Source organism: Tupaia chinensis, unplaced genomic scaffold (assembly GCF_000334495.1).
Source record: "Tupaia chinensis unplaced genomic scaffold, TupChi_1.0 Scaffold000573_1, whole genome shotgun sequence".
In the NCBI taxonomy this organism is placed as follows: Eukaryota; Metazoa; Chordata; class Mammalia; order Scandentia; family Tupaiidae; genus Tupaia; species Tupaia belangeri.
Genome location: NW_006160087.1, coordinates 1644085 through 1670979, shown reverse-complemented (window position 1 = coordinate 1670979; position 26895 = coordinate 1644085). Strand labels below are relative to the sequence as shown.

Below are 26895 nucleotides of genomic sequence, written 5' to 3'. Positions count from 1 at the left end.
AGGAGGGCAAGGGATGTAAGCGTGTGCGCATGTCTTGGCTGGGGGTGGTGGAGAACATGTATTATGGAAAAGCTACATATGAATTTCAGAATTTTTTGCACCAAAATAAATTAATACTTCAATTCCATTTTCCACAAACTTTTTGAAGTCCTCCTGTATTGTCTTCAGGATGGCGTGTGAAGGGACTGAAGGGAGAAATCTCAGAGCAGGGGTCCGAGGTATGCCTGACAGTGGTCTGGCCCGACCTGGAGCTACCGTCATTGCCTCCCGGGGAGGAGGCTGCTGTGTTCCCAGAAGGCCCTTCTAAATCTCAGGAACCTGTTAGGTCCCTAAGGACCTCTGCACCCCTTCAGGTGCAGAGAAGAGGTTAGGTGTGCACGTCTAGGTGCCAGCCTGGGTGCTTTCTGCTCAAAGGGGCTCCCCTGATTCTGGCCAGAATGGGCGCTGGAGCTGGACACAGCAGTCTTGCAACTGCCTGTTGGAGCCTGGATGCCTGTGAGCCTGCTTCTACCATGCCTGAGTGTCCAGGGCCACCTGGGCACAGACCCTCGTAGTCCGCCCTCGGTGATTTTGTGCAGTGTCTGAGAAGGGCACAGTTCCGTTTCACTCCAGGAGGAGAAGGCAGGCGGCCTCGCGGTGACTCTGTTTCAGCCTACAGCACACCCTCGAGCCGCTGAGCCCCAGGCCCACCCTCCTTTGGCCCACCACTTATCGCATGCCCTGTGTCCCCTAGGACTTGTTCCCCAGCCTCTGCCCAGGGCCTGGGCTGCAGTGCTCACCATCTGTGCCCTCAGGTACATCTGTGCCTGGCTGGCGGTCAGGGCTGGAGAAGACGCGTTGCCCAGGAGCACGGCCTGCTGGGCGATGCCCGAGGCTGCGGCTGAGTTCACACTCTGAGCCCGGTTGATGAGCTGGGCTGCTGCGGGGGAGGCTGCCAGATTGATCTGACGAGAGAAACATGACGCACAGTAGGACACAGGAGGCTCGGAGGTGAGGGGGCCCTCGTCCACTGCTCCCCTCCCCTGCTCCTTGGTTGTTAGTCTTCTCTGGGACCTCCTCTGGCCCTCTGGCCTTCGTGCATCCCGGACTGTGCTCAGGTGCAGAGCGGCAGGAAGAGCCACTGTGGCGAGGACTGAGCTCCCACACAGCCTGGGGACTGCGGAGGTGGCCGGGAATAGTCATTTAAGGGCCAGAGAGACGAATGCACTTTTCTTTTTTCCCCGGCCAGAGCAAGAGTCGCGTGAGTTAGCATGAACAAGTTAGCACGGCTCTATGTGGCTAAGGATCGGCACACTGGCCTGGGAGCTCAGAGCACTGTAGGCAGGACGGTGGACTACGCCTGCTGCCCCTACTCACCGAGGACGGCTGGGCGGGGGCCTGTGCGGACACGCTGCTGCTCGCGGCACTCCCTGGCCTGCTGGCCACCAGGCTGGCCTGGAAGAGAGCAACCCTGTCACTGCAGTCCTGGGCATTTGCCCAAGGAAGCGCCGCAGGGCAGAGGGAAGGACAGCCTGCCCGACCTCCAGCCAGCACTCCCTACTCCTCTGTAGCTCGCGAGGGCAGTGCAGGGGAGTGGCCGAGAGAAGCCGGCCGTGAGCATGAGCACTCCAACATGGGCTGCGACTGCTCCATGGCTCCATGTCCCGCTGTCCTCGGCCCTCGCTCTGCAATGCCCCCTGCCACAGCTGGCACTGTGCGGAGAGTCTGCACCCTGTGGGTGTCCAGCCCACCCACTTCCAGCCAGCTTCTCATCCTTCAGGTGCCAGCTCCAAGGTGGCCAGCAGACAGGCCAGCCCTGACTGTGGAAGGTCAAGTCCCCATCTGTCATCCTGCTCCCCGCCATATGTTTTTCCCACTTAGGTATCGATGTCTTTGTTTCCCTGTCTATTCTGGCTCCTGTTTTCTCACTGCCTCCCCATTCTGAGCTCCAGGAAGACCGGGGCCACACACCTGCAGCGCCAAGCACGAGCAGAAGGTGCCTAACACATCTGATGAGTGAACAAATGAATGTGTGTGTGGCGCTAGGGGACAGGGGCACTCCCGACAGACAGCTCCCCGGCAGGGCAGTCCTCCTGAGAAGGCCCCCTCAAAGCCACGACCCCTTCCCCCAGCAGCGGGAGATGCTTAACAAAGGGGGTCTCCGCCTGAGGCAGCACTTCTCCACTGCGGGGGCTCTGGGGCTCTGTCCCTCACCTGTCAGAGGGAGGGGATGACAACAGCCTGTTCCACAGGGACTCTGTGAGGACCCGTGAGACTCTGTGCGACACCCGCTTCCCCATGGCTGGCACGGGTGCCCCCGGCCACCCCGAGACGCACCTGCTGCACAGCGGCCAGGCTCTGGAGCTGGGTGCTGCCCAGGTGCTGCTGCTGCAGGGCGGCTGTCTGCAGCATGAGGTGCTGCTGCTGCGCGGCGTACATCTGCTGCAGGTACTGTGCCGCCGTGCTGGGCCGGTGCAGCGCCTGCTGGATCACCTGCGGAGGGCGGACAGCTTCAGGGCCTGCCGGAGCCCCTTTCTCCCCGCTCTCCCCGCTGCCTGAGCACACCGGGTGGCCTCGAGAGCCAACGCACGCTCTGCGGTGGGGCCGCTGTCTGCAGAGCTCCTCACCTCTCCCACGGCAGCCCAGGAGGAGACGCACACCACCGCCCTACCCACTCAGCAGGACGGCCGCCGCCAGCTCGGACGTGGGGCTGTGTGGGAGCAGGCTGCTACCAGATGCTCTGTGGGCTCTGATGCCCCCGACACACACACACAGACACACACACACACACACACACAAACACACACAGACTCACAGACAGACAGACACAGACACACAGACACATACACAGACACACACAGACACACAGACTCACAGACAGACAGACACAGACACACAGAGACACACACACACAGACACACAGACACACACACACACAGACACACAGACACACAGACACAGACACTCCCACCCCGTGCTTTCCCGAGATCCCACTCCTTCAGGGCACTCCCCCTCTGCCACCCTGTTTTATGTTTATTTATTTAGAGAGATTTCTGCTGTAGGGTACGTGTGCTCTCCTGAGAGACACAGAGAGACAGAAAGCAAGAAATCACCCCCACCCCCGGGGGGATGCCACGCCGCAATCCTTTCTCCTCTATTCTCCTCTCAGGATTTCGGGCATGCACGCACATGTGCTTGGAGTGAATTTTAAGTCGCTGGGTCTGGGACTCAAACTATGGTCAACCACGTGGGAGTCCAGCAATGTAACCATTATGCCATCTACTGGTCCCTAGGACCCTGTTTTACATGAACTCCATGAACTCTTCCTGTCTCCTGCTTTCCTCCAGAACTGTTCGCTCTAGTCCCTTTCCTGAGGCCCTTCTGGCTTTTGTAGACTCCTGGAAGTGATGTCCCAGTGCCCAGCCAGCAGTCACCCTGGACTGTGACTCCCTCATTCAGGGACGTCACAGAATGGGAACAGCAGGAGCCCCTCATGGCTCTTTTACATGAACTCCATGAACTCTTCCTGTCTCCTGCTTTCCTCCAGAACTGTTCGCTCTAGTCCCTTTCCTGAGGCCCTTCTGGCTTCTGTAGACTCCTGGAAGTGATGTCCCAGTGCCCAGCCAGCAGTCACCCTGGACTGTGACTCCCTCATTCAGGGACGTCACAGAATGGGAACAGCAGGAGCCCCTCATGGTCTGCTTTGGTACGGGGGTGGGGGCAACCTTGGGTTTTCCCACTGGCCAGAGCAGAACCCTAAATCCCTTTGGCCGAGAGCTGTGATGAGTGGCAGGAGGTGGGCATACCCTGCTGTCAGCTGCTGAAAACTAGGGCTAAGGTATTCAGGCATGGGGCTGTGGGAGGAATGGGGGACAGAGGTGGAAGCAGGACATGTGGTCTTACTAGTAGGTGGTGGAGAGGGGGTTAGAGGGGCTGAGTAGAGAGGAAGAGCCCAGGGTATCTGACGGTGTCTTTTTAACTAGGTTTCCCAGCCCCCCTCGTGGCCTACCATGCCTTCTCCCCCATTCCCTTCTCTGGGCCTCGGGCCAAAGCAGGAAGGGGCCAGTTCTTCAGAATTTCCAAACTAAAGTTACTGAGAGGGGATACTTCTCTGCTGCAGCTTCTCTTTCTGGCCTGTATCATCCAGGGACCCCAAATAGACATTGCCGTTATTAGGAACACAGAGCTGGGGTAAATTAGGTTCACATTTTCTTGTCTTTACCCAAATGACCATGGACAAGCTACTGCCTCTCCTGAGCCTCAGTCTTCCCCACTGCAGACTGGGGCCGCAATGACCACATCTCTCCAGCCCGTGACTACAGCTGGAGAGGGAGGTAGGTAACTACGCAGTGGCACCTTGAAGGGCACATGGCAGGGGCGGTCCGTGGTTGTGAGTGCAGTTCGGAGCAGTGTGTGGTCACCTGGCAGCCACGGGCTGCTTTGGGGAGGACAGCCAGAGCTGCAGGGACAGGGGACCGCTCAGGTCTTTTACAGTCTGTCTCTGAGAAGCCCAGGCTTGCTCCTCACAGGGCAGTAGCCATCTCGGCTGGGTCTGGGCCATGGATCGGCAGTCCCTAGGCACTTTCTGTCTGTCATTGTCACTTATCTGGACTTCACACTCTCGCACACCCATCGCGGTTCCCACTCTGCGATCTGAGCCTCAGCTCAGAAGGAGCTCTCCTGATCCCCGAGTTTGCTCCTTGCCCAGACTCCCTCCCCCGCATGTGGTGCTGCACTCCTCCAACTACCCTGCCCAGAATCAGCACCCAGGTTGCTCCGCACACCCTGCCGACACCTCTTGCCAGCTCTCAGATGACCCATGACCACGCCCTGAGCACACTGGTCTTACCTGCACGGTCTGCCGGTCGGGAATGCCACTGTACACGGAAATCTGGGGCCCAGCGGGCCGGCCACCTCCACCGCTGCTGCTGCTGCAGCCGCTGCCGCCGCCCCTGTTGGGACCGCTGCTGACGCTGGCACCGCTGGATGTGGGTGGGGCTGGCAGCTCATTCTCCATGGCCTGGAGGGTGGCACGGTCGTGCTCAGATGGCAGAACAGCAGGCAGAGGCTAGGAGGGGAGAGGCAGGGTGGAAATGTATCATTTTTCCTGGAGAAAGCTCCCGGCAGCTGGGCTGTCCAAGCAGCCTGTGGTAGGGCTACCTGGAAACCGAGGTCTCGACAGTTGCCAACAGGACAGGGCCAGCTCCATGCGGCAGGTGCGATCTGAAACCAGCCCTTCCTGGTCCCGAAGCCTGTGACCTGTTCGTTCCGCCAGGGAGGAAGAGAAGTGAAGGTGTGGGTATCAGGAGGTCCTTCCAGCAGCGGGCCGGGGGTCACCTCCTCACCGCCAGTGCCCATCTTCAGGATGGGGAGCCCGGACATCAGAGAACTTACTATTTCTACATGTGTCTCCAACCAGCTAGTGAAAGAAGTAGGGTTAAGACTTGATGGGAGGTGGGGATGGGGGGTGGCTGGCAGGTGGTGTGGTGGTTAAGGTGCTGGACTCCCACATGGCCAACTACAGTTCAAGTCCTGGACCTGGAGGCTTGCTTTCTCACTTTCCCTCTCTCCCCCTCTTTCTCTCTGGAGAGAAATAATAATTAAAAAATAATAATAATAAATGAAGTTAAAAAAAAAAACTTGACAGAGGATGGGATGAGAGAAAGAGGAACACAAGGGGGCAATAAGAGAAAAGTTTATCTTGTTTTGCTTGGTTATCGAAGCCTCGGTTACTCTACTAGTTTGCTCCTGGGTGCTCTCTGAGCCTAACGCAGAGCGGGCACGACACCGAGCACTCTGGCTACAATTTCAGTTTGGAACTCAGAAAGACTTGGGTTTGAGTCCTGGCTCTACCACTTTTCTAGCTGGGAAGCCTTGGCAAGACCCACTTGCCTGACATTCTGCTCCTGAGTGAGTCTCTGGCCTGTGGTGACAAGCTCCCCTTGTCCCCAGCGTCCTCAGTCTGGGCCTCGTGGTTACAGCAGAGTTACCAGAACAGCCGGGCCGACAGGCGCTCCCTGTGTCCTGCTCATGGACGGGGAAGGCGGGCGTGGGGAGGAGGCAGGAGAGGGAGTGATCCCTGGTCTCCAACGGGCTGTGGAGATGGGGCTCGGGTGTTAAGGGTACGGGCGACAGCTGAGCCGGCGACAGCCAGAGGACCCCGGAAGCCGAGTGCTCCGTGCAGGCCTCACTTCCTTCCGCAAATACAGGTCAGAAAGGGCTTTTGGGTCTTGCTTTTCACTCCACGCTAGGAAATCTCAACTGAGGCACTTACAAAATGAGAACGTGGACCAGCGGGTGGCACGGAGGTGAAGGGGCTGGATCCCACATGGCCGACCGTGCAGTTCGAGTCCTGGACCTGACAGTTTGAAAACATGCTGGGTGTGTGAATGCCCAAAAACCCTAGAGGAGGAGATGGCATTGTGGCGTGGCCACCCCCACAGGTGCTTTTCACTTTCCCTCTCTGTCCCTGCGTCTCTCTCCAGCGAGCGCATGTGCCTGAGAGCGCGTGCACACGTATGTGGAAAGACGGCAGTACCAGAGCGGACCGAGATGTAAGGGTTTCAGATCCTGATGAACAAGCCTCGGCCCTACATGTGAGCCTTTCGCAGCCACGGGAGCACATGTGGACAGTAAATGCTCGGCTCTTGCTGAGAAACGACACACGACAGGAGTCTACAGAGAGCATGACGTTCCTTTATAGAAAATCTGCTCAGGCGAGGACAGCCGCTGCTCCCCGCAGGGCGAGACCCACCTCAGCCACGGGCACACAGCGCTTGGACCTTCCTGAAGGCCCCTGACCACCCCCTTGGGGCTCCTCCCTCCACTCCATCCTTGGCTTCCCACCCCCTTCTCCACTTGGCCTTTTCTGTCTCACTAGACTCTGCCCCTCCTGCCCCATCCCCGCCCCCCCCAACACACATCTGGACTCACGCTCACCAGCTCTCTCACCACTGACCTCCTACAGCTGCTCCCTGCCAGGCCCAGCCCTGGTGTGCTCAGAGGCCTACACACCCTGGGCTCTTCTGAACACGGGCACGGGCCCCCCACCCCCCGTGGCTGACACTGCCCAGCAGGTCGGCAGGTCCTTCTCTTTCTCCATGCCTCTACTCTCTCCGTGTCCCCTCTGTACCCTCTGCCCGCTCCCTCTGCCTGGGCTTGCTCTAAGCAGGCCCCAGCAGCTCTCCCTCTCCTCTCTCTGTCACCCCTACATGAGAGTCTCTGGCCCCAGGCCTGACAGCACCCCCTTCAGCCTTCCATGGGCGCGTGCCCCCTCCCAGCCCACAGGTGCCCTCTGGTAACTAGCTGTGTTTCCAGCGTGCCCTTCCCCTCCCACTTACTCAGGCGACAGGAGGGAAGGACAGGTTCCGACCAGATCAGTGCCCACTTAGTGAGCACTGCAGTGGCATGGCCTGCACCCACAATGCTGTGCGTCCATCCTCACTACCTTTCCCAGAACCTTCTCATCACCCCAAACTGTAACCATGAAGCAGTCAGTCCCCTTGCCCGCCTGGCCTGCCCAGGCAGCCTCTCCCCTGCCTTCCGTCTCTACCGATGTGCCTGTTCTCACATCTCAGCAGGTGGGACCATGTGACAGCTGTCGCGTCTGCTTCATTTCCCTTAGCACAATATTTTCCGGAGTCATACATGTTGCAGCATGTATCAGAATCTCATTCCTTTTATTACAGCTGAATAACATGCACCGGTGTGTGTGCATGTGCCTGGCATGTCCCACTTCATCTGCACAATTCCCCCCAGCTAGTGTCAGACTTAAACCACCCAGCTTTCCTTCTGTGCCCTCCATCAACTGGTTAAACCACCTAGCTTTCCTTCTGTGCCCTCCATCGACTGGTTAAACCACCTAGCTTTCCTTCTGTGCCCTCCATCGACTGGTTAAACCACCTAGCTTTCCTTCTGTGCCCGCCATCGGCTGGTTAAACCACCTAGCTTTCCTTCTGTGCTCGCCGTCGACTGGTTAAACCACCTAGCTTTACTTCTGTGCTCTCCATCGACTGGTTAAACCACCTAGCTTTCCTTCTGTGCCCGCCGTCGACTGGTTAAACCACCTAGCTTTCCTTCTGTGCTCGCCGTCGACTGGTTAAACCACATAGCTTTCCTTCTGTGCTCGCCGTCGACTGGTTAAACCACCTAGCTTTCCTTCTGTCCCCTCCTGCGACTGTTTAAACCGCCTAGCTTTCCTTCTGTGCCCGCCATCGACTGGTTAAACCACCTAGCTTTCCTTCTGTGCTCGCCGTCGACAGGGTCTATACGAGTAATCTCGGCTACTACCACGACCTGCTTCGTGTCAAGCTGTCTTTTTATTTATTTATTTATTTTTTGAGAGGTTTTTGCTATAGGGCGCATGCGCTTGCCAGAAAGAGAGAGACAGCGAGAAATCACCCTCCAGGGGGGATGGCCACGCCGCAATCCCTTCTCCTCCATTCTCCTCTCAGGATCTTGGGCACGCACACACACTCACCCAGCGTGAGTTTAAGCCACCAGGTCTGGGACTCAAACCGCAGTCGACTACATGGGAGCCCAGCAACACAGCCATTACACCAACTTCTGGTCCCTCAAGCACTGTCTTTACACAGGCTCAAGATCCCTTCTGTGGCAGGTGTAATTATCCACTTCTGTCGATGAGAAACTTGACAAAGTCACTTCCCTAAGGTCACCCTAGAGCTGGGATTCAAAACCAGGTCTGACTCCCAGACCAGGGCTCTGCCCCTACCCTCTCAGCATTTCTCACGCTCCCCCTGAGCCATTACTTCGGGGGCCTTGGGCAGAGTCCGTGTCAAAGCACACTAGACGGTTGGGAAGGAACTGAGACCACTGCCTTTAATCCTCTAATTACGAATGTCCATTAAGTGTTTTATACTTAATAAATAACCTCGTCATGGGGCCAGCAGGTGGCATGGTGTTAAGGCACTGGACTCCCACATGGCTTGAAACTCATGGTGGATGCATGTGCATGTGTGCCCACAATCCTGAGAGAAGGGACTTGGTCATGATCGTCCCCCCTGTGGGGGGGCTTCTCATTAAAAAAATAATAAAAGAACCTCTTGATATATGTCTACATAAAAGACAGTATGCATGTGTACTTATCAACCAGCTTTAAAAATCCAACATTACCATAATCTTCCTCATTTTCCTATGCAAAACTTGAGGCACAGATTTGGTGGAGTGACTCACTCACAGTGTCACGGCCCCTCTGACTCTCCTCCGTACCATGGAGGCAACCCAGAGGGCCTACTGGTCTCCCGGTGGGGAACTTCCTCAACCAGAGGGCTGGAGGAGAAATGGGAAGCCAGGGCCTGGCTGGGTCCCACCCTCATCGGTCTCCTAGGAAAGGGAACTTGAGTTAGAAACACAATCAGGAAGCGTGGACTGACAGAGGGCCTCTCGGACCTTTTCCTCTGTAGCTCCCCTCTTTGACCCAAAGCTCTCCTATCCCCCACTCCCGCTTCCTTCTACCTAGTTGCTCCGGCTGTCGAGAAGTAAGGGGGAACGTGGGAGTCGCAGCCAGGGCTACCAGGGTATCTGTGGCCTCTCCTGGTGCCCTTCCCTCAGGCCCGTTAGGAAGTCTGACCCTTTAGACTTGCACAGTGTCTAGGCTCTAAACCTCCAATCCACCTCCACCCAGCTTCCTTTCAATCCCTCCCCTACTCTATGCCTTCCTTCCCTTCCTTCAAACTCGGACCCCCAGGTCACCCATCCAGGACTCCCGAAGCACCCGGCCAAATCTCCTTAATGGCTAACTTCCAGGCCTGGAAGTCTGCCCTTGTCTGGGTTCCAAGTCACTGTGTGGTTTTGTGTGAGCCCAAGCTCTGAAGGGCGGGGATTCCTGTTCAGGCCGTCCTCCGCTCCCAACCGCAAGGGACCACGCTGACTGAGGGGCTGACCCCGATCTTATTACAAGTCCCTGCTGCCCACTGGGCCCGAGACCAGCAGCTGGAGAAAGGCTGGGGCCCCTGTCCTCCCAGGAGCCGCCGGGTTTAGCAAACACCGGGCCTTTGTCCCCAGGGCCAGGGAATTCCATTTGCTGTGGATTACAGTTGTGGTAGAGATTCCAGGGAAGCAGAGGCGGACGGCTGAAAGCAGAGCTCTCCAAATCTCGTCCAAAGCCCTGGGGTGGAGAGGGGAGAGGCCTTTCCTAATAGAATCAAGCCTGACAGGAAATGAGAGGTCTAGTCTCCGGTAATGGCTTCTGGTGTTCTCACGCCTGCGGCGGCTGCCCGTGGAGAGTCTGACAGGGCGCCCTGCCTGCTCTGCTCCCCCATCAGGGCCCGTGGCATAAGGGCAGAGGGCTCAGACGCGTTGGACTGGAGGGGGGGCAGTGTGGACCCCTCACGCCTCCAAGTTGCTACTGAACACAGCGACCCAGTATGCCCGGCTGGTCACCCACTTCTGGCAGTGGCCTGCAGCTACTGATCGGGCGGGGGTGTCGCATGGATTCCGCTCAGCCTCCTCGAAGTCTTGCCCCCGCCCCTGCGCACCCCATTTCTCTGCACTGCCACTGAAGCAAATAAACACAGGCCAACAACCACAATGTCCTCACAACCAACATCAATGGGAAACAAAACACCATACATTTAAAGGAGAAAGTGAGACATCATCCCAGAGGTGTTGGCCACGCTGCAATCCCTTCTCTAAAATCTTACTGTTTTCTCCATAATTGACAGAAGGCAGGCGACACTAAATATTTATACCACACGCCGATGCTGGCTGGTTTAAGGAGGAGGAAGGAGGACTTGACCTCTTGGGAAGGCGCACAGGGTTAAGGCCACGCCGTGCACAGGCTGCCCGTCCGGGATGGGATGAGTCTGTCTGGACGCAGGCCTGTCAGCAGCTCTGCTCTAGGGCGAGGCAGTGGCTGCACTGCAGCCCTTTCCTCTCCTCTGGGATCTTGGGCACACTTGCACACGTACCAGCATGCTTTCCAAGTCACCCAGTCTGGAACTTGAACTACAATTGTCCATGTGGGAGTCCAGTGCCTTAACCACCATTCCACGTGCTGGCCCCTTCCATGAACTTTCTGGAGTCCCCTCTATAGTTGCTAATACTAAGCCTGACTCACCTAAAGGTCAAATGAAAGTAATAGAAAACAAGGGTGCAAAGGAAAAACTGCCCATTAACGTAACAGTGTTGCATGTTCCAAAGCAGGGGCTCTCAAAACATGGTCCCCTGACAACTCTCCAAAGATACACATTTTGGGGACTCACTTCAGACCTACTGAATCAGAATTCTGGGAATGGTGCTCAGCAACTGCGTTTTCACAAGCCCTGTGGGGGATTGTGATGCCCATAACATTGGAGAGTCACTGTTTAAGGGGCTCCACTGTCAACCTAACACGAGATCATGAAGCGGCATCACCAGGCGAGACCTCTGGCCTAGTGGCTACAGGAACTGGGCCCTACAAGGCTGACTGTGTGGTTCGGAACCTGGCCCAGTGGCTTGAAAAATATGCCAGGCACATGTGGCTGCATGCCCAAAACTCCCAACGAGATGGAGAAAGATAGAGATTGTGTGCAGTCACGCCCCAGTGGGGGATGCTTGCTCTTTCTCCCTCTCTTTGTCTCTCTATCTCTCCGGCAAGTGTACACACCCTCTGGTAAGTAAAAAAACAAAAACGAAAACACAAAAACAGTGGCAGCTGCATTTATGACGCCAGGTGGCCACAGTGAAGTCCCTAAAAGTGGGAACGTCCTTCCCTGCTGAATGCCCCAACGCCCCTGTGTGAAGGGGGCGCTGGCTGCGCTCGGTGCAGCCATCTCCCTGCTCCTCGCCAGCCTCACGCCGGTGCACGCTGTGCACGGCAGGTCCTAGAGCTGCCCGCACCATTCTCTCTGCCTGGGCCACTTCCTATGCCCTGGCCTCCCCATCTCCCGGGCTAGAACCCTTTTACCTTCCGGAGTCAGCCATAATGTCCACTCCGGAGCTGTCCCTGCTGTGCCAGCCTGCACTGGTGCCATGTGTGAGCTCTGACAGCACAGCAAGGCAGCTGCTCCCCAGCCAGGCTGGGGCTCCATCCCTTCCAGACCTGTAAACCTAACCTTGTGCCCGGCTGACGGCCAGGTGGGTACCTGTTAAATGAGGGTGGACACAGCTGGAAGCTCTGCTGCTAGATTGGGCCTCCTGACTGCACCCCTGGGCTGAGGTGCTGAAGCACCCTGTGAAGATACCATGTTGCCCCAGAAGGCAGCTTCAAAAACCTTAGTGGCCACTGGCACCTTTCCTCGCTGTGTGGGTCCAGATGACTACTCGCAATAAGGCGGGCCCGGGACAGACACGTTGACTTGGGAATGGCATGAGAGCGGAACACGAAAGGTAAGACAGCTGAAGATGGTAAGAGGAGGCTCTGGACCTGCCGAAGGCACAGGCAGAGGCCCGTCAGAAGGCCTGTGCCAGGTCCAGCATGACCTGCAGTTCACTGGGAGCCCCGAGTCAGCATCTCACAGAGATGATGAGGCCTCACCTCTGACCTCACAGAGCCTTTGCAAAAATCAGTCAAAAATAGGTATGGGAAAGTGGTTTGGAAACAAAAATTATATAAACATAGACTTTTTCTCGTAAGAGAGTGTTAAGGAAAAGGTAGAGAGGGGCCAGCAGTTGGCCTGGTGGTTAAGGCGCTGGACTTCCGAATGGCTGACCGCAGTTCGAGTCCTGGACCCGGCAGCTTGAAAATCACACTGGGCGTGCGTGTGTGCATGCCCAAAATCCCAGGAGGAGAATGGAGGAGAAGCAACTGCAGTGTGGCCTTCTCCTCTGGGTGAGGGGTGAGTTCTCGTTTTTTCTCTCACTGTCTCTCTGTCTCGCTCTGGCGAGTGCATGCACCCTAAGGCAAAATCCTAGGAGAAAAAAAAAAAGGCAGAGAAGCCCAGAGCCGTGAGAGTGAACAAACGCCATGAGAGTGCAGCACACGCACACGTGAGCCGCCGGGCCTCTCCGTGCCCCCCTCTGTGAAGTGGGCAGACTCTCACAGTGCCTGCTTCCCTGGCTTGGTTCAAAGAACAGGTGAAACGACGCATTTAAGGTATCTAGCAGCACTCAGGCACAGGCTGGAACAGGAGAGTAGGAGCCAGTCAGACGGCGACACTATTTCCTCCAGTTTCTTCGTAACACGGTCAGGAGGCTCCTCCTGTGCCGAGCGACGGTGACTCCCTCAGGCTGTCACCTCAGCCAGTTCTCCCCGTGCAGTGTGTGCAGAGCGATGCCTTCTGGGAGAGTGGTACACAGACATTTCAGTAGCCAGCTCCACAGAACAGACTGCCGTACAACTCTCTCCACAGTGACCCTCTCTAAGTGTGCACACACACACGCATGCAGGCACCATCTCTAGAGCTTGCCTGTTTGTCAGCCTGGAGCTGGCCAGTACGGGTGAGCTGTGATCAGCTGAGCTCTCTGCCACGGCCACCCCCAACAAGCATACCTAAGCCGTGGGAGATGGCCATTACCAGGCTTCCAGTCATTGTTCAAGGGCCTGACGTTTATCTGGAAAAGTGCTTTTAAATAATTATTCACCTGGGACCAACAGATGGCCTAGCAGTTACGTCACTGGACTCCCACATGGCCGACTGCGGTTCAAGTCCCAGACTTGGTGGCTCGTAACTCACACTGGATGTGTGTATGTGCATGCCCAAGATCCCAGGAGAATGGAGGAGGGATTGTAGCGTGGCTACCCACCCGGGGAACAGTCCTAACTTTCTCTCTCTCCCTCTCACGGTCTCTGTCTCTCTCTGGCAAGTATATGCACCCTAAGGCAAAAATCTCTAAAAATAAAAGAATTATTCATCCAATTTTTAAAAGTTATTTTAATTATTGCGATAGAGCGCATATTCTCTCCCGAGAGAGAGAGAGAGAGAAACCACCAGGTCCAGGACTCAAACCACGGTCTCTTTTCTCTCTTCTCTCGTTCCACCCTCTGAATTGGGCTGGACTCAGCCCTACTGGTGGCCCAGAGGTACCGCAGCACTGAGTGCCTTGGAGAAGCAGGGCCCTGTTTTCCTGCTCCCCTCTGAGCACGCCTTCCCCCTCCCTCTCCCTCTCCCTCTCCCTCCCCTGTGAGATTGCAGGCACGGGGCTTGGATTTGGTACGTTCTGTAGTCAGACTGCCGGGGGTGGCGGGCTGCCTCCCGTCGTGAAGACGTTCACATGGCATGTGGACAGCCTTCTACTGGTCAGGAGGCTGGTGTGCGCAGGTCTGGTGGGTCAGTGAGGACACCCCTTGCCATCGCTGTGGGTTTGTCTGGGCACAAGGGGTCTAGACACCCCATCCCGATTATTCTCCACAACGACCATGTGATACAAGCTCCTCATTCTTCCCACCAGAAAACTGAGGTCCTGGAGACCGTCTACCTGTCGGGCTGCAGAGTGAGCAAACGGCAGGGCCAGGATTCTAAACCAGGCTACAGTGCAGCCCCAGAGGCAGGGTCGCTGTGCTTCCCAGTCTGGCCTCTCTGAGAGGGTCGGTTCTTCCGAGTCGGGCCTGACCCTACAGCCTCTGTGAGATACACTGTCTCGCAGGGGTCGTCTCAAGCAGGAGGGTGGTCTGAGGCCGCGCTGGCAGCTACCGCTCCCCCAGGTCCTGCCTGTGCCCTGGAAATCAGTAGGAGTAACGGTGGATGCCCGGATGCGGCGGTCTTTGTTATTAGGGCTCACGGACTGTCTTGTCTACACACAAGGCCGGCCTATCAGCAGCCCTTCCCAATCACTCGCAGTCACTGAACTGAAGGATGCAACACCCAACTGCCCGCAGAGCTCCGAGGGAAGGGAGAGGAGGCCGGGCCCTCCCGACCGCCCAGGCCGGCAGTCTCAGGGGGCGTGCTGTATGAGAACCGGGAGGTGCGGTGTTACCACAGAGAGGCATTTGAGCCCCTGCCCCTGCCCGAGTGGGGAGCTGAACACGTAACTTGGCTGCACAGCCTCGGTTTCTTGAGCTAGCAAACAGCGCTGACGGCAGACATCTAGGAGGGAAGGAAGGAAACGCAGGCAGAAGCGAACGACTGGCTTCTTCCCTGGCCTGCTCCACTCCGCCATTGCTCTGGAGCAGTAACTACAGACGAGGAAGCGGCTTTGGAGGGGCGAAGCGCCTGCCCGAGACGGGACAGCTGTGCAGTGGCGGGGCGGCCCGCGCCCGGGCCCCCGCCCGCTCCCCCCGCCCGAGACAGGACAGCTGTGCAGTGGCGGGCCGTCTGACTTCGGGCCCCTGCCTGACTCCTAACGGGAATGCCTAGAGTGCAGTGGAGATGGGAGACTCAGACATGCGGGCTTCTAATCTTATGTCTACTGAATGTACTCAGTCCCAGCTTACACCGAGCTTTCCACCAGACCTCAGAAACCCTCACTCCCAACTCCTAGGAATTTTCTCTTCTAAAAGAGAAACAAGAGACAAAAACCCACTCAGGTGAAATTGGAAGAGGTGCTCACCAGGAGAGTCAAAAGCCACGGTGTCTGTGTACATGCGTGTGTGGGCGCATGTGCGTGTGTCTGGAAGAGGGCCGTGTTCACATGTGTGCATGAACATAAGGTGTGTTGAGAAGAGAAGGGATGGCGAAAAACGAGCTGCTGGCAGGCGGCGCCCTGCCGGGCTAGACTACACTCCCTGCAGCGCTGGCTCTGCCATGGAGACCCCGAGGCCGAGTGACTGCCAGGGCCTCTTTCCAGGCGATGACTGCTGTCACTTCCCACGGTGTCGGACCAATGGAAGCCTGCATGAACGTCCCAGCTTCCTCTCTCCATTCTGTCTTTCTGTCTTTCTGTCTTCGGGACAGTGAGGCCCTCACTGCTTGACCCAGCCGGCCATCCAGGGGACCTGGCTGTTTTTCTCTTCCTCCGGCTCCATGTCTGCCCTCACTACTTGTCGCGCAGCTTAGGAGTCACAGAGCAATTCAGAGTCCCCTAAGCCCAGCTCTGGGGCCTCCTTAGCCTCACTTCCCCCAAGTAATACCTTTAATTGCTGCTAACATTCCTTCTGAGCAGAACCATCACACACCGGCGGTCAGCCTGTGGTCTGCTATGACCGCTACTGTACTCCTAAATTCGCCTTTCCTCTGCTGGCATAGGTATTGGCCTTCAGCTCCTTCTGTTTCTAAGCCATCCTCTACTATTTGCAGGAGAGACTATCTAAATGGGCAGATCCCTGACGACTCCCCAGCCTTCCCAGTCAAGTACAACTCTACCCATTCTTTTCTCATGTTTATAGGGCAGAGGTCGCTAAAGTAGGCAGAATTAGCTCTACAGGGTGGGAATCATGAGGAGACAGGCGTCAACTCAGCAGAAAAAAGTTCACTAACAACTGGAGCTGTAAAAAGGAGGATGGCTCCTCAGTGAGAATGAGTTTTGAGTTGGTGGAGGCGGTCAAGCAGGGGCTGGGGCCCAAGCATCGCCTCTAGGGCTCTAGGGCCCTTGCACCGCTGGTGTGGAACTCCATGAAAACCTCGCACCACACCCAGAAACCCACCTTTCTTATTTGTTGCTTTTTTGTTCAGCTGCTTGACTAAGCTGGGCCTGTAGACACACGCCACTGAGCCTGACTTTGAGAGTGGGCCAGGAATTGAGCCCGGGCCTCCCTGTAGCCTCAGTCTGCCAAGCTGTAACGTGGACCAGCATGTACTACCCCGGCACGCCAGTCCCAGGACCAGGCACACATGCATGACCCTGGCGCATTTTCAAGCTGACCTTGAGATCTATATTGGCAGCTGGCCACGTGGCTTCCAGCACTGCACCACCAGGCTGGGCCAAGTTTTTAACTTATCTTTAATGCTTCCATTTATAAACGTTTTAAATGCTAATCTTGTTTTGTAACCTGCAGAGCACCATCTAACTGATTTTCATCATTCTAGTTACTACTAAAAAGAGTAAATTTCATTAGTAGTATGAATTTCCTGAGCTCATCATCTATTTAAAGTAGAGGAAACCATTTTATGGGTAGGCAGCTACCAAGCAGCTAAAGAGAAAAGGTGATCTCTTTCGGATTCTTAGAGCACTGGTCAGTCACCCCATGAGCTCACCCAACCACCATCGATCCCTCCTTTCCACATTTACTGAATATTTATTATGCACTTGGTAGTGAACAGAATGTAAAAATACTTCAGATATTGACCCTGTTCTTAAGGAGTTAACCCTTTAAGAGGAGAAATGAGAAATGCACATAAATATAACAGGAGTCAGCACCTCTTTTCTGTGAAGAGCCAGACAGTATGCAGCTTAATCTCGGCACACCACATATTCCTCTTCCCACTCCCAGCCATTTCAGACTGTAAATACCATTAACTTGAGGGCCTTATATAAACAGGTTATGGGCTGGTTTAGCCCTCTTCTGCTGACCCCTGAAATATAATAAGGTATAAAATTATACCTTTGGGGTGAATCAGCTAAAATTTCATTTGGGGCGAGTCTTTAAAAATGGGCTTGATGGGGGTTTTGGAAATGGGGAGGGGGCATTCTAGAAGGAGGTCATTCTCTTTCTACAATGTCCCTTTTTCTATTCTAGGAGCAGAGATTGTTATAGTAGTCAACATCACCTAGGAATTTATTAAAAATGCAAATTCTCGGGAGCCAGCAGTTAGCGTAATGGCTATGTCGCTGGACTCCCACGTAGTCGACCGCGGTTCACGTCCCGGACCCGGTGGCTTAAACTCACGCCGGGCGCGTGTGCATGCGTGCCCAAGATCCCGAGAGGAGAATGGAGGAGAAGGGATTGCGGCGTGACCATCCCCCCTGGGGGGTGATTTCTCGCTTTCTGTCTCTCTGTCTCTCTCTGTCTGTCTGGTGAGCACATGCGCCCTATAGCGAAAAAAACCTCTCAAAAAAAATGCAAATTCTCAGACATGGGTCTCAAACTTTGGCATGCATCAACATCACTTGGAGGGTTTGTTAAAACACATTGCTGAACTCTGCCCTCAGATTTCTGCTGCTGCTGACCCAAGGACCGCACCTGGAGAGCCACAATTTTTTTTTTTTTTTGAGAGGTTTTTGTGATAGGGTGCGTGCGCTCGCCAGACAGACAGAGAGACAGAAAGTGAGAAATCACCCCCCAGGGGGATGGCCATGCCACAATCCCTTCTCCTCCATTCTCCTCTCAGGATCTTGGGCATGCACGCACACGCGCCCAGTGTGTTTTAAGCCACCAGGTCTGGGACACAAACCGCGGTCGACTATGTGGGAGTCCAGCGACATAGCCATTATGCTAACTGCTGGTCCCGAGAGTCACAATCTTGAAGAATGCTGGGGAAGCAGCGGAGAGGGCTGTGATGAAGAACTGAGAACTGAAAGGTAACGAAAGCCACCTCTGGAGATGGAAGAGGATCTGTATGCAGGGCCGAGGCTTTGCAGATAACTGGGTTCATTCCATTAAGTGAGTGGATTCAGAAAGAGGCTTGCAGCCGCTGTAAGAAAGTGATGGCTTTCTTCCTCCAGAGCAAGAGCTTTGGGTCTTGCTAGGCTCACCCTCTGGGGACAGAAAGTCACCGTGGGGTTGTTGGTTGGGAGGGTCTTCTCTTCTCAGCCATGGTTATTAGCACACAGTCCGTTTTAACACTCGAACACAATGGTCCCCTCTGCATCATGCCTGAGACTCTCCTTTGACCAGGCAAAACTCAGTGCTTCTATTTTAGTATTTAAACAGCTTCTAGAAACTCAGAGGTGGTGCTCAGACAGGCAGAGCTGCGGAGGGAGGAAGGGGGAAAGACACACCAGAGAGCGCGCACGGAGGACTCTCAGAGGAGGTAACCAGACACTGGAGGAGTCCTTAATCTGGCAGACAATGAATGGCAAAGGCAATTAGCTTGCCTGGGGTTGTATCGAACCAATGAAGTATGCAGTATGGCAACTGAGGTCTAGTGTAAGGGCAGGGTCATTGCTAGGGAAGAGAAGGGAGGGCAAGAGAAGGGAGGGTAGAGGTGGGCAGGCTTTCTGGGGTTGCAGGGTCAGCCACTGCCCAGGGGGAGCGTCCACGTGTGGCCGTGCACTTCCAGGGCTTCGTATGCTGTTATCCCCATACTCTCACCACAACCATGACAATGAACTAGGCACTTCAGTTGTGTGTGCATGTGTGCGTGTGCACATATGCATGCACACACGCACGCACACGCACACATGCACACACGCACGCGCACACACACGTGCACACACACAAATGCTCTTTCCTAGTACTGCCTCTTCACCCACCTGCCAAACCTAACTAGGCAGAAGGTCAGGCTGAAGGCTGCCCGGCTGAATAACGCAAGGCCCACACGCCTACACGCCGGTGGAGTTAGAGTAGTCACAGTTCTAAACTCGCACGCTTGTGTTTTCTGACACACCACTCACACGCGTGTCCTTGAGCCCCCTCCTCATAGGTGCTCGACAGTCACATGGCCCTTCACCTGCCCACACACACTCTCCCAGCACAGTCATTCAGCACCCTTGCTCAGAATCCTACCCTGGATTTAAACACTGCCTCCTGCTTCTAAAAATCACTTCAAGCATCAAAGTTGCTTCTGTAGCTTCTGTCCCTGCTGTCTGCAGGGCCCTGCTAGCTTTGCCACTCCTAGGAGAAAGGACAATGAAGGTACCGATCCTGGAGTGACAGAGTCAAGAGCCCAACCCAAAGCAGATTGTCCTACCGTGGGATGCAGGTTTGTGGCTGTGGTGTCCCCGCCTTCAAGACCATCCCATTTATCTCTCTTTGTTCCACTCCCTCTCTCTTCCTGCACAACGCTGCAATCACACACATACTCCGGGTTGGGAAAAAAGGGACAGCCTAATTTCCTGATGATTATGTTGTTACCTAGCAACAGCCAATCGGGGGCTGGGCTTTTTGCCTGCAGTATTTCATGCAAATAGTTTGGAGAAATTGCAGGGTAACCCAGGCTGCTTAGTCTGTCTTCTCAGGGGACACATTACAGAATAGAACCAACCCAAAAGGGGACTACTGCAGCCAGGCACGTGCTTCCCCTGGCAAGCCACCTGATCTCTCCCCTGCGCCCTGGGTCTCTTTACAAAAGCATGCAGGGTCCACAGACAGATGTACTTGGGGAGGCCCAAAACTCGAAAAGAGTCTCATTAGCAGTGATCCTTTACCCTGGATCTCTGTGCTGTTAACCTGGGCCCACGGCGACTCCCGATATTCGGAAAGCCTTTTCCTTTTCCAGGCAGGCTCAGTACTGTCTGTGGAGAACAAGAAGGAAAGCCCTCCCGGCCCACTTCTGAGAAAGGAGCTCAGGCCTGGCACTTCCAGGCCAGCTCTGGAGCCTCACCTATGCCCATGTGGCCGATCGCAGGGAAAACCCAGTACTCCCAGCTGTGCTCTCCCAGTGCTAGCTGGCAAATCCTCATTTAAGTGGCTGCACAGTGAGACAAGCCACTTCACTTGTATTCTTAAAGAGATTTTAAAAAATTTCCAGCAAGTTCTGAGAATTTGATGTAAAACCTTCTCAGCTACATACGCCAACTTTCTGTGCAGCCTAGGGACCGGTTCAGTCCGATCCAGACCGGTACCATACACAGCACACTCACACAGGCTCCCCGTCCGTCTCCTGGGGTCAGGCCAGGCTTCATACGGTGGGGATCAGACTTCAGCAGTTTTGTCGTCCTTGATTCAGTGCCCAGCAGTCCCAAGACAAGGAGAGCAGGAACCCCCAGGCCTCAGCTGCAGTCCAGCTGCTGGACAGCTCTCCCTGCTCTGGGTGCCAGGGCTAACCAGCAGCCTGGCACAGGTGTGCTGCTGGTCCCATGGGGACAGTGGGTAGACAGGTCAGCCCAAGGCACCACAGGAGTGGAAAACCAGTTCAAAATCCCCATCGTATTGATTTGCAGCTTTTGCATATCTGCAAGGCAAGAGTATTTACACTCTAGGCTTTCAAGCTTAGGTACAACACTCTAACCTCCGACATTCATTCCAGGCATCACCATCCAGGCCCACATCAGGGGACCAAAGGAAGAGCTGTCAGCCTGGAATTCACACCTCCTATGGGTGGGTGGGGCTGGATAGCTCTCTTTTGGTCCTAGAGTAAATTCCAAAAACATTCTTTGCATAGAGTACTTTTATCCTCATAGCCTTGGAATATATGGTAAAAGTCCCACTTACCAAAGAGGAAACTGATGGGTAACTTGCTCAAAGTTAGACAGTCACAGAGTAGCAAGAGTAGGATAAAAAATACAGATCTTTTGACTCTCAAGTCTGCACTGTGATGTGCAAATCATCCTGGAACACCTGCAAGACTTTGTAACAGGCAAAATAAAGGGAAAAAGGGAATAGCAACAGAAAGTCACTTTTCGAAGTTAAAATAAAAAGCCTTTTCTTCATTTATCCTTAGTGCACAAAGGGCTCGCACCTGGAGTTAAATAAGCCCTTCAGGGACCAGCAGACAGGGTGGTGGCTGCGTCGCTGGACTCCCACATAGTTGACCGTGGTTCGAGTCCTAGACCCGGTGGCTTAAACTCACACCGGGCGCGTGTGCGTGCATGCCCAAGATCCCGAGAGGAGAATGGAGAAGGGACTGAGGTGTGGCCATCCCCCCGGGGGTGATTTCTCACTTTCTGTCTCTCTGTCTTTCTGGTGAGCACACGTGCTCTATAGCAAAAACATACACATATACATATGTATATATACACATACATGCGCCTTTCAGAGCCTTTACCTCCAGGACAACGGCACCGCCAGGTAAGCAGGTCGGAAATGACAATGCCTCAGCCCTGTTTCTGACCAATTCAGAATTTCTTGGAAGAATGGGGAGCTGAGAGGCAGTGCTTTTTTGTTTTGCTTTGCTTTTTTTTTTTTTTTTTTTTAAGCTTCCCAGGATAGTATCCCACTTTGGAAAACAGTCTGGCAATTTTTTATAAAACTAAATATTTGCCCATCCTATAACCCAGAAATACCATCCCTAGGAATTTACTTAAGTAGAATAAAAACATATGTCTATAAAAAGTCTTGTAGAAATATGTTCACAGCAGTGTTATTCATAAGAGCCAAAAAACTATGGTATATCCGTACTGCAGAACACTCCTCATCAATAAGAAGGCATGGACTTCTGATGCACGTAACAAGATGGCTGACTCCCCAGAACCCCACACTGAACTCGTGCAAGAGCCCGCCCTCTGCGGTTCCATGCACATGAAGGTCCCAGACTAGGGAAGGTCAGCCTAGGGTAGAGAACCAGAGCAGTGGCTGCCCCGGAAGTGATGGCAAGGGGCTCCTCTAGGGCGACACGGCAAGGACTCGTGCTGTGCTGCTGCATGCAGCTGTCACTCACAGAGTGATGTCCGTGTGTCTGTGCATTTCGCTGTACATAAGTTCTAAAATATCGAACTCTATCTAATGGGAGGCATGCTGAAGTGCTGGGCGAGAGATTCCGGTGCCTTCAACTTTGAAACTCTAAGTACAAGCAGGGGCTGAGAAGTGGACAGGGGGTGGTTAGCTGGATGGCTAGGTGGCTGGGCAAGAATGGACACAGGTTAGTTGTAGAAGCTATCGATCGGGTGGCTGGGAGAGTCATGACACATTTTTGCATAGAAAAAACAGGAAAATACATCACGACTTTTCTGATGACTCCATAGGTAGGGTACGTACACTAGTCACTGTATAACTCTTTCAGCTTTTTGGTATGTTTACACATTCCATAAGAAAACCGAAGGGAGAGATCCAGGTGATTCTGATGGCAGACACTGGGATAAAAGACATTTCAATCCTATTAGTTGAAAAGCATGAATGACTTTTTTGAAAAGCAAGAAGATTGAAATCATTCCCACCATCACCAGCCCAAAAAGGGAAAAATAAAACCTGAAACTCCGGAATACATGTCCAGGGTGAAACAAGACCTCCTGAAGTTAGGTTACGTCTTACGGAGACACTCTGGCCAACTTCACAGCGGATTTAAGTAGGACACATCTGTGACACACGATCTTACGGGACAAAACTTTTGAGAGCAGGACACTTCTGGGAAATCCGGGCAGTGTGACAAGGGTGCTACCCTCCAGAACTGAAAGCGCTTTATACTGACCGACCTCCGACCTCCGAGGTCCTGAGAGCATGGTACCATTCACCCCCAGCGTGTGGCTCCACTTCCAAGGTGACCCCGATCCTCCAGACCCTGCGCCCAGCTCCTCAAACGCCATTCCCTGTGGCTGTTTCCCGCCGACCACGAATCCACAGGGATAAGGCAGGATGTGATGTGGACAGGAAGAAGCCGGTGTGTGTGGCCTCAATGGGGCTGAGTGGAGAGCTGACTTTAAGGGGGTGGGGAAGGAGAGGGGAGGGAGGGAGGGGAAATCCTGGCAGGGCACAAGCCACCCCTCCAAGCCCCTATTCCCTGAGCTGCCCCATTTATTCTGCATAATTGCTTCATTTCCACTGGCGTGCATCTCAAAGTGAATTTCATTACTGGTGCCTCAGATATCATATTGATTACCAGTTTCATCGATCCCTATCTTGCTAATTAGCATATAAATTAGCCATTGGGGGAGGCATTAGGCAAAATTGAATTTTCTCCTTAATCTCCTTTCAGAAGGTAAATGAAAATAGATGTGGCCTATTCAGGCCCACGGCCCTCCTCAGTCCTCAGTCCTGACCGAGGTGCTGCTCCAGGGAGGGCGAGGGAAGGCTCTGGAAGAAGCTCTCACCCCACCCCACCGTGATGGGCCTGCAGCCAGAACCCCTGAAGCCCAGGACCTACGTGCCTGGAGACACCCACACCAGTGTGCTCCTCCCATACAGGCGGAGGCCCTTGAAATCGCAGTCCCCAGGGCTCACTTCCAAGGCTGGGCGAGCCCTGTCTGCAGACCAACGGTCTGGAGTCGGATGATCTGTGTGGCTGCCTGCTGTGCCTCTGAGCAGCCTCTCTGTGCCCTGGCTTCATCTGTGAGATGGGCACTCACAGATGGGCGCCACTCCACTGGGTGCTGTGGGGTCAGAGAGCACGTGCAGCATGGAGGGCGGGGCCTGGCACGCAGCAGCATTCACTCCACGTGAGCTTCCGGCAGCACCCTCGCCAGGGACTGGCGGGCCGAATCAGAATCTTCTTTATTTTATATATATATTTTTAGGTTTTGTCAAGGGTATGTGCACTCACTGGAGAGAGACAGAGAGAGAGAGGAAATCACCCTCCAGGTGGGATGGCCACGCCACAGTTGTTTCTCCTCCATTCTCCTCTTGAGATTTGGATACACACATACACTCAGCTTGATTTTTCAAGCTGCTGGGTCTGGGACTCAAACCGTGGTCGACCATATGGGAATCCAGTGCCTTAACCACCACACCACCTCTTGGCCGCTCAGGTCATAATGTTAGAAAACCAGATGTCAGCGTTCTCCAGAGGAAGCCATGACTTTGAGGTAAACAGACCTCCAAATTCCTAAGAGATTGGCTTTGAGGTAAACAGACCTCCAAATTCCTAAGGGCTTTGTCCTGGGAACATGCCCCAGGCCACAGCTGGGCCAGCTCGAGCCCTTGGAAGATGTTGATAATGCAGATTCCTGGGCCATCCCAGACCTGCTGAGTCAGAATCTGCACTGTGGCGAGTACCAGGTGGCCCACAGGCATATTAAAGCTCCAGGAGCCCTGCTCTGAGTGATTCTATTAAAATCTCAGATGCTAGAGAGGGAAGCAGCTTTGGAGCAGCTGAGAGGAGACCAGGCTGGGTAAGGCCAGGTAACCTGCCTGCAGCCAGTCCCTGGCATGGCCGCGACTCAGTCCACTCCTGAAATGTCCCTAGTGAGGCCCCTCTGCTGGCTATCGACTGGCAAAGAACGTGGTGCTACGGGGACAGGGACAGGAGGGAACAGCCCCGGGCTCCAAGACATTTCAGCAGATGCTTGGGCTACATGTGGCAGAAGGGATCTTTAAAATACTTACAGAATACCATCAGGTGAATATAACTAATTGACTATTGCAGCTAATATTTTAGTAACGATGATTCTAAAACTTGACATGCCAATATTTTATTTAAAAATATTGGCATGGAAGAACTCACAGAAATCAGTAAGAAAACATAAGTAACTTAATGGAAAAATAGGCAGAAATATGTGTAAGCTGTTTATTATTATTTGCAAAAAATTATAAGTGATAAACCTACAAAAAGATGTCTAACCTCACTTGGATTTAAAGAGATACAAGTCAAAATAATAACTATTAAGACTGGCAAACATTGGGGAACCAGCAGTTAGCGTAATGGCTATGTCGCTGGACTCCCACGTAGTCAACCGCGGTTCGCGTCCTGGACCCGGTGGCTTAAAACTCATGCCGGGCGCGTGTGAGTGCGTGCCCAAGATCCCGAGAGGAGAATGGAGGAGAAGGGATTGCGGCGTGACCATCCCCCCGGGGGGTGATTTCTCGCTTTCTGTCTCTAATGTCTCTCTCTGTCTGTCTGGCGAGCGCACGCGCCCTACAGTGAAAATCTCTCAAAAAAAAAAAACTATAAAAAAAAAGACTGGCAAACATTTAGAAATTTGATAGTGCTCAGGATTGATGGCAGGTGGGCAGTATGCTTCTTAAACTGCTAGGGAAAACGTAATTGGAATATCCTTGGTAGAGCACAATTTGGCAATAGATTAAGGCACATTCCCTTAGGCTCAACAACTCTGTTTTCTTTTCTTTTTTTTTTTTTTTAAAACATTTTTGCGGGAGCCAGCAGTTAGCATAATGGCTATGTCGCTGGACTCCCACGTAGTCAACCGCGGTTCGCGTCCTGGACCCGGTGGCTTAAAACTCACGCCGGGCGCGTGTGCGTGCGCGTGCGTGCCCGAGATCCCGAGAGGAGAATGGAGGAGAAGGGATTGCAGCGTGACCATCCCCCCTGGGGGGTGATTTCTTGCTTTCTGTCTCTCTGTCTCTGTCTGTCTGTCTGGCGAGCGCACGCGCCCTATAGTGGAAAAACCTCCCCCACAAAAGACATTTTTGCTATAGGATACATGCACTTGTCGCAGAGACAGAGAGACAGAAAGTGAGAACTCACCCCTCAGGGGATGGCCACACCACAGTCCCTTCTCCATTCTCCCTTCGGGATCTTGGGCACGCATGCACATGCACTCAGTGTGTGAGTTTTAAGCTGCTGGGTCCAGGACTTGAACTGTGGTCGATTACATGGGAGTTCAGCCATGTAACTATTATGCCATCTGCTGGTCCCGACAACTCTGTTTTCTATGCATCATTTCTGCATAGAAAAACAAAGAAAAATACGTCCTAACATTTCCAATGACCCAATATATAGACAGAGACAGAGACAGGAATGAAGACACGGAGACAGTATTTACCGCGGCACTGTCTGCCGCGGCAGAGACCTGGAAGTGAACCGCGTGTTCACCGGTAGCACAGTGGTAAGAAGAAACAGTACCAGCAAGAGTCAGAATGAAATAATGGCGACTTCACGTTTGGTGAGCACTTAGTACGGGCAAGGCGGGCTCTGACGCTTTACAGGGATGACTTCACTTCATCCTCGTGGTCCTGTGATGCACTTCGCCCATCTTACAAATGAGGAAAATGAACCTCACAGGGATGAGGAAATTGGTCTACAGTCGCACAGTAGGCGGCAGAGCAGGGTTCAAACAGGTTCTAGAGCTCATGCTCTTAACTCACACACACACACACACACACACACACACACACGGAGCACTCAGAACCTGTTAGAAAGAATTCGGTAGAGGGACCAGCATTTAGCGTAATGGCTATGTCATTGGACTCCCACGTAGTCGACTGTGGTTCACCTCCCGGACCTGGTGGCTTAAAACTCACGCCGGGAGCGTGCGTGCCCAAGATCCCGAGAGGAGAATGGAGGAGAAGGGACTGCAGCATGGCCATCCCCCCTGGGGGGTGATTTCTCGCTTTCTGCCTCTCTGTCTCTCTCTGGCGCGCGCATGTGCTCTATAGCAAAAACCTCTGAGGAAAAAAAAAAAAGAAAGAATTCAGTAGAACTAGGAGCCAGTGGTGGGGTGGGTAAGGGGGCG

General features: G+C 54.0%; 1 protein-coding gene across 5 annotated transcripts in view; it reads right to left on the bottom strand.

The window, feature by feature from the left end:
- PHC2 (polyhomeotic homolog 2) overlaps positions 1-26895 on the bottom strand; it is a 99833-nt gene that overhangs the window by 47038 nt on the left and 25900 nt on the right. For 3 of the 5 annotated variants that reach the window (XM_006158085.3, XM_006158082.3, XM_006158083.3), the window contains 4 exons: positions 4829-5047; positions 2317-2472; positions 1357-1434; positions 780-944 (listed from right to left, as the gene is read on the bottom strand). In XM_006158085.3, coding sequence (XP_006158147.1) covers positions 780-944; positions 1357-1434; positions 2317-2472; positions 4829-4996 — 567 coding nt within the window. In that variant the 5' untranslated portion in view covers positions 4997-5047. Of the gene's footprint in view, positions 1-779; positions 945-1356; positions 1435-2316; positions 2473-4828; positions 5048-5139; positions 5387-26895 lie in introns of those variants that run through there. The other 2 variants (XM_006158084.3, XM_027775548.1) reach the window with 2 other exon arrangements.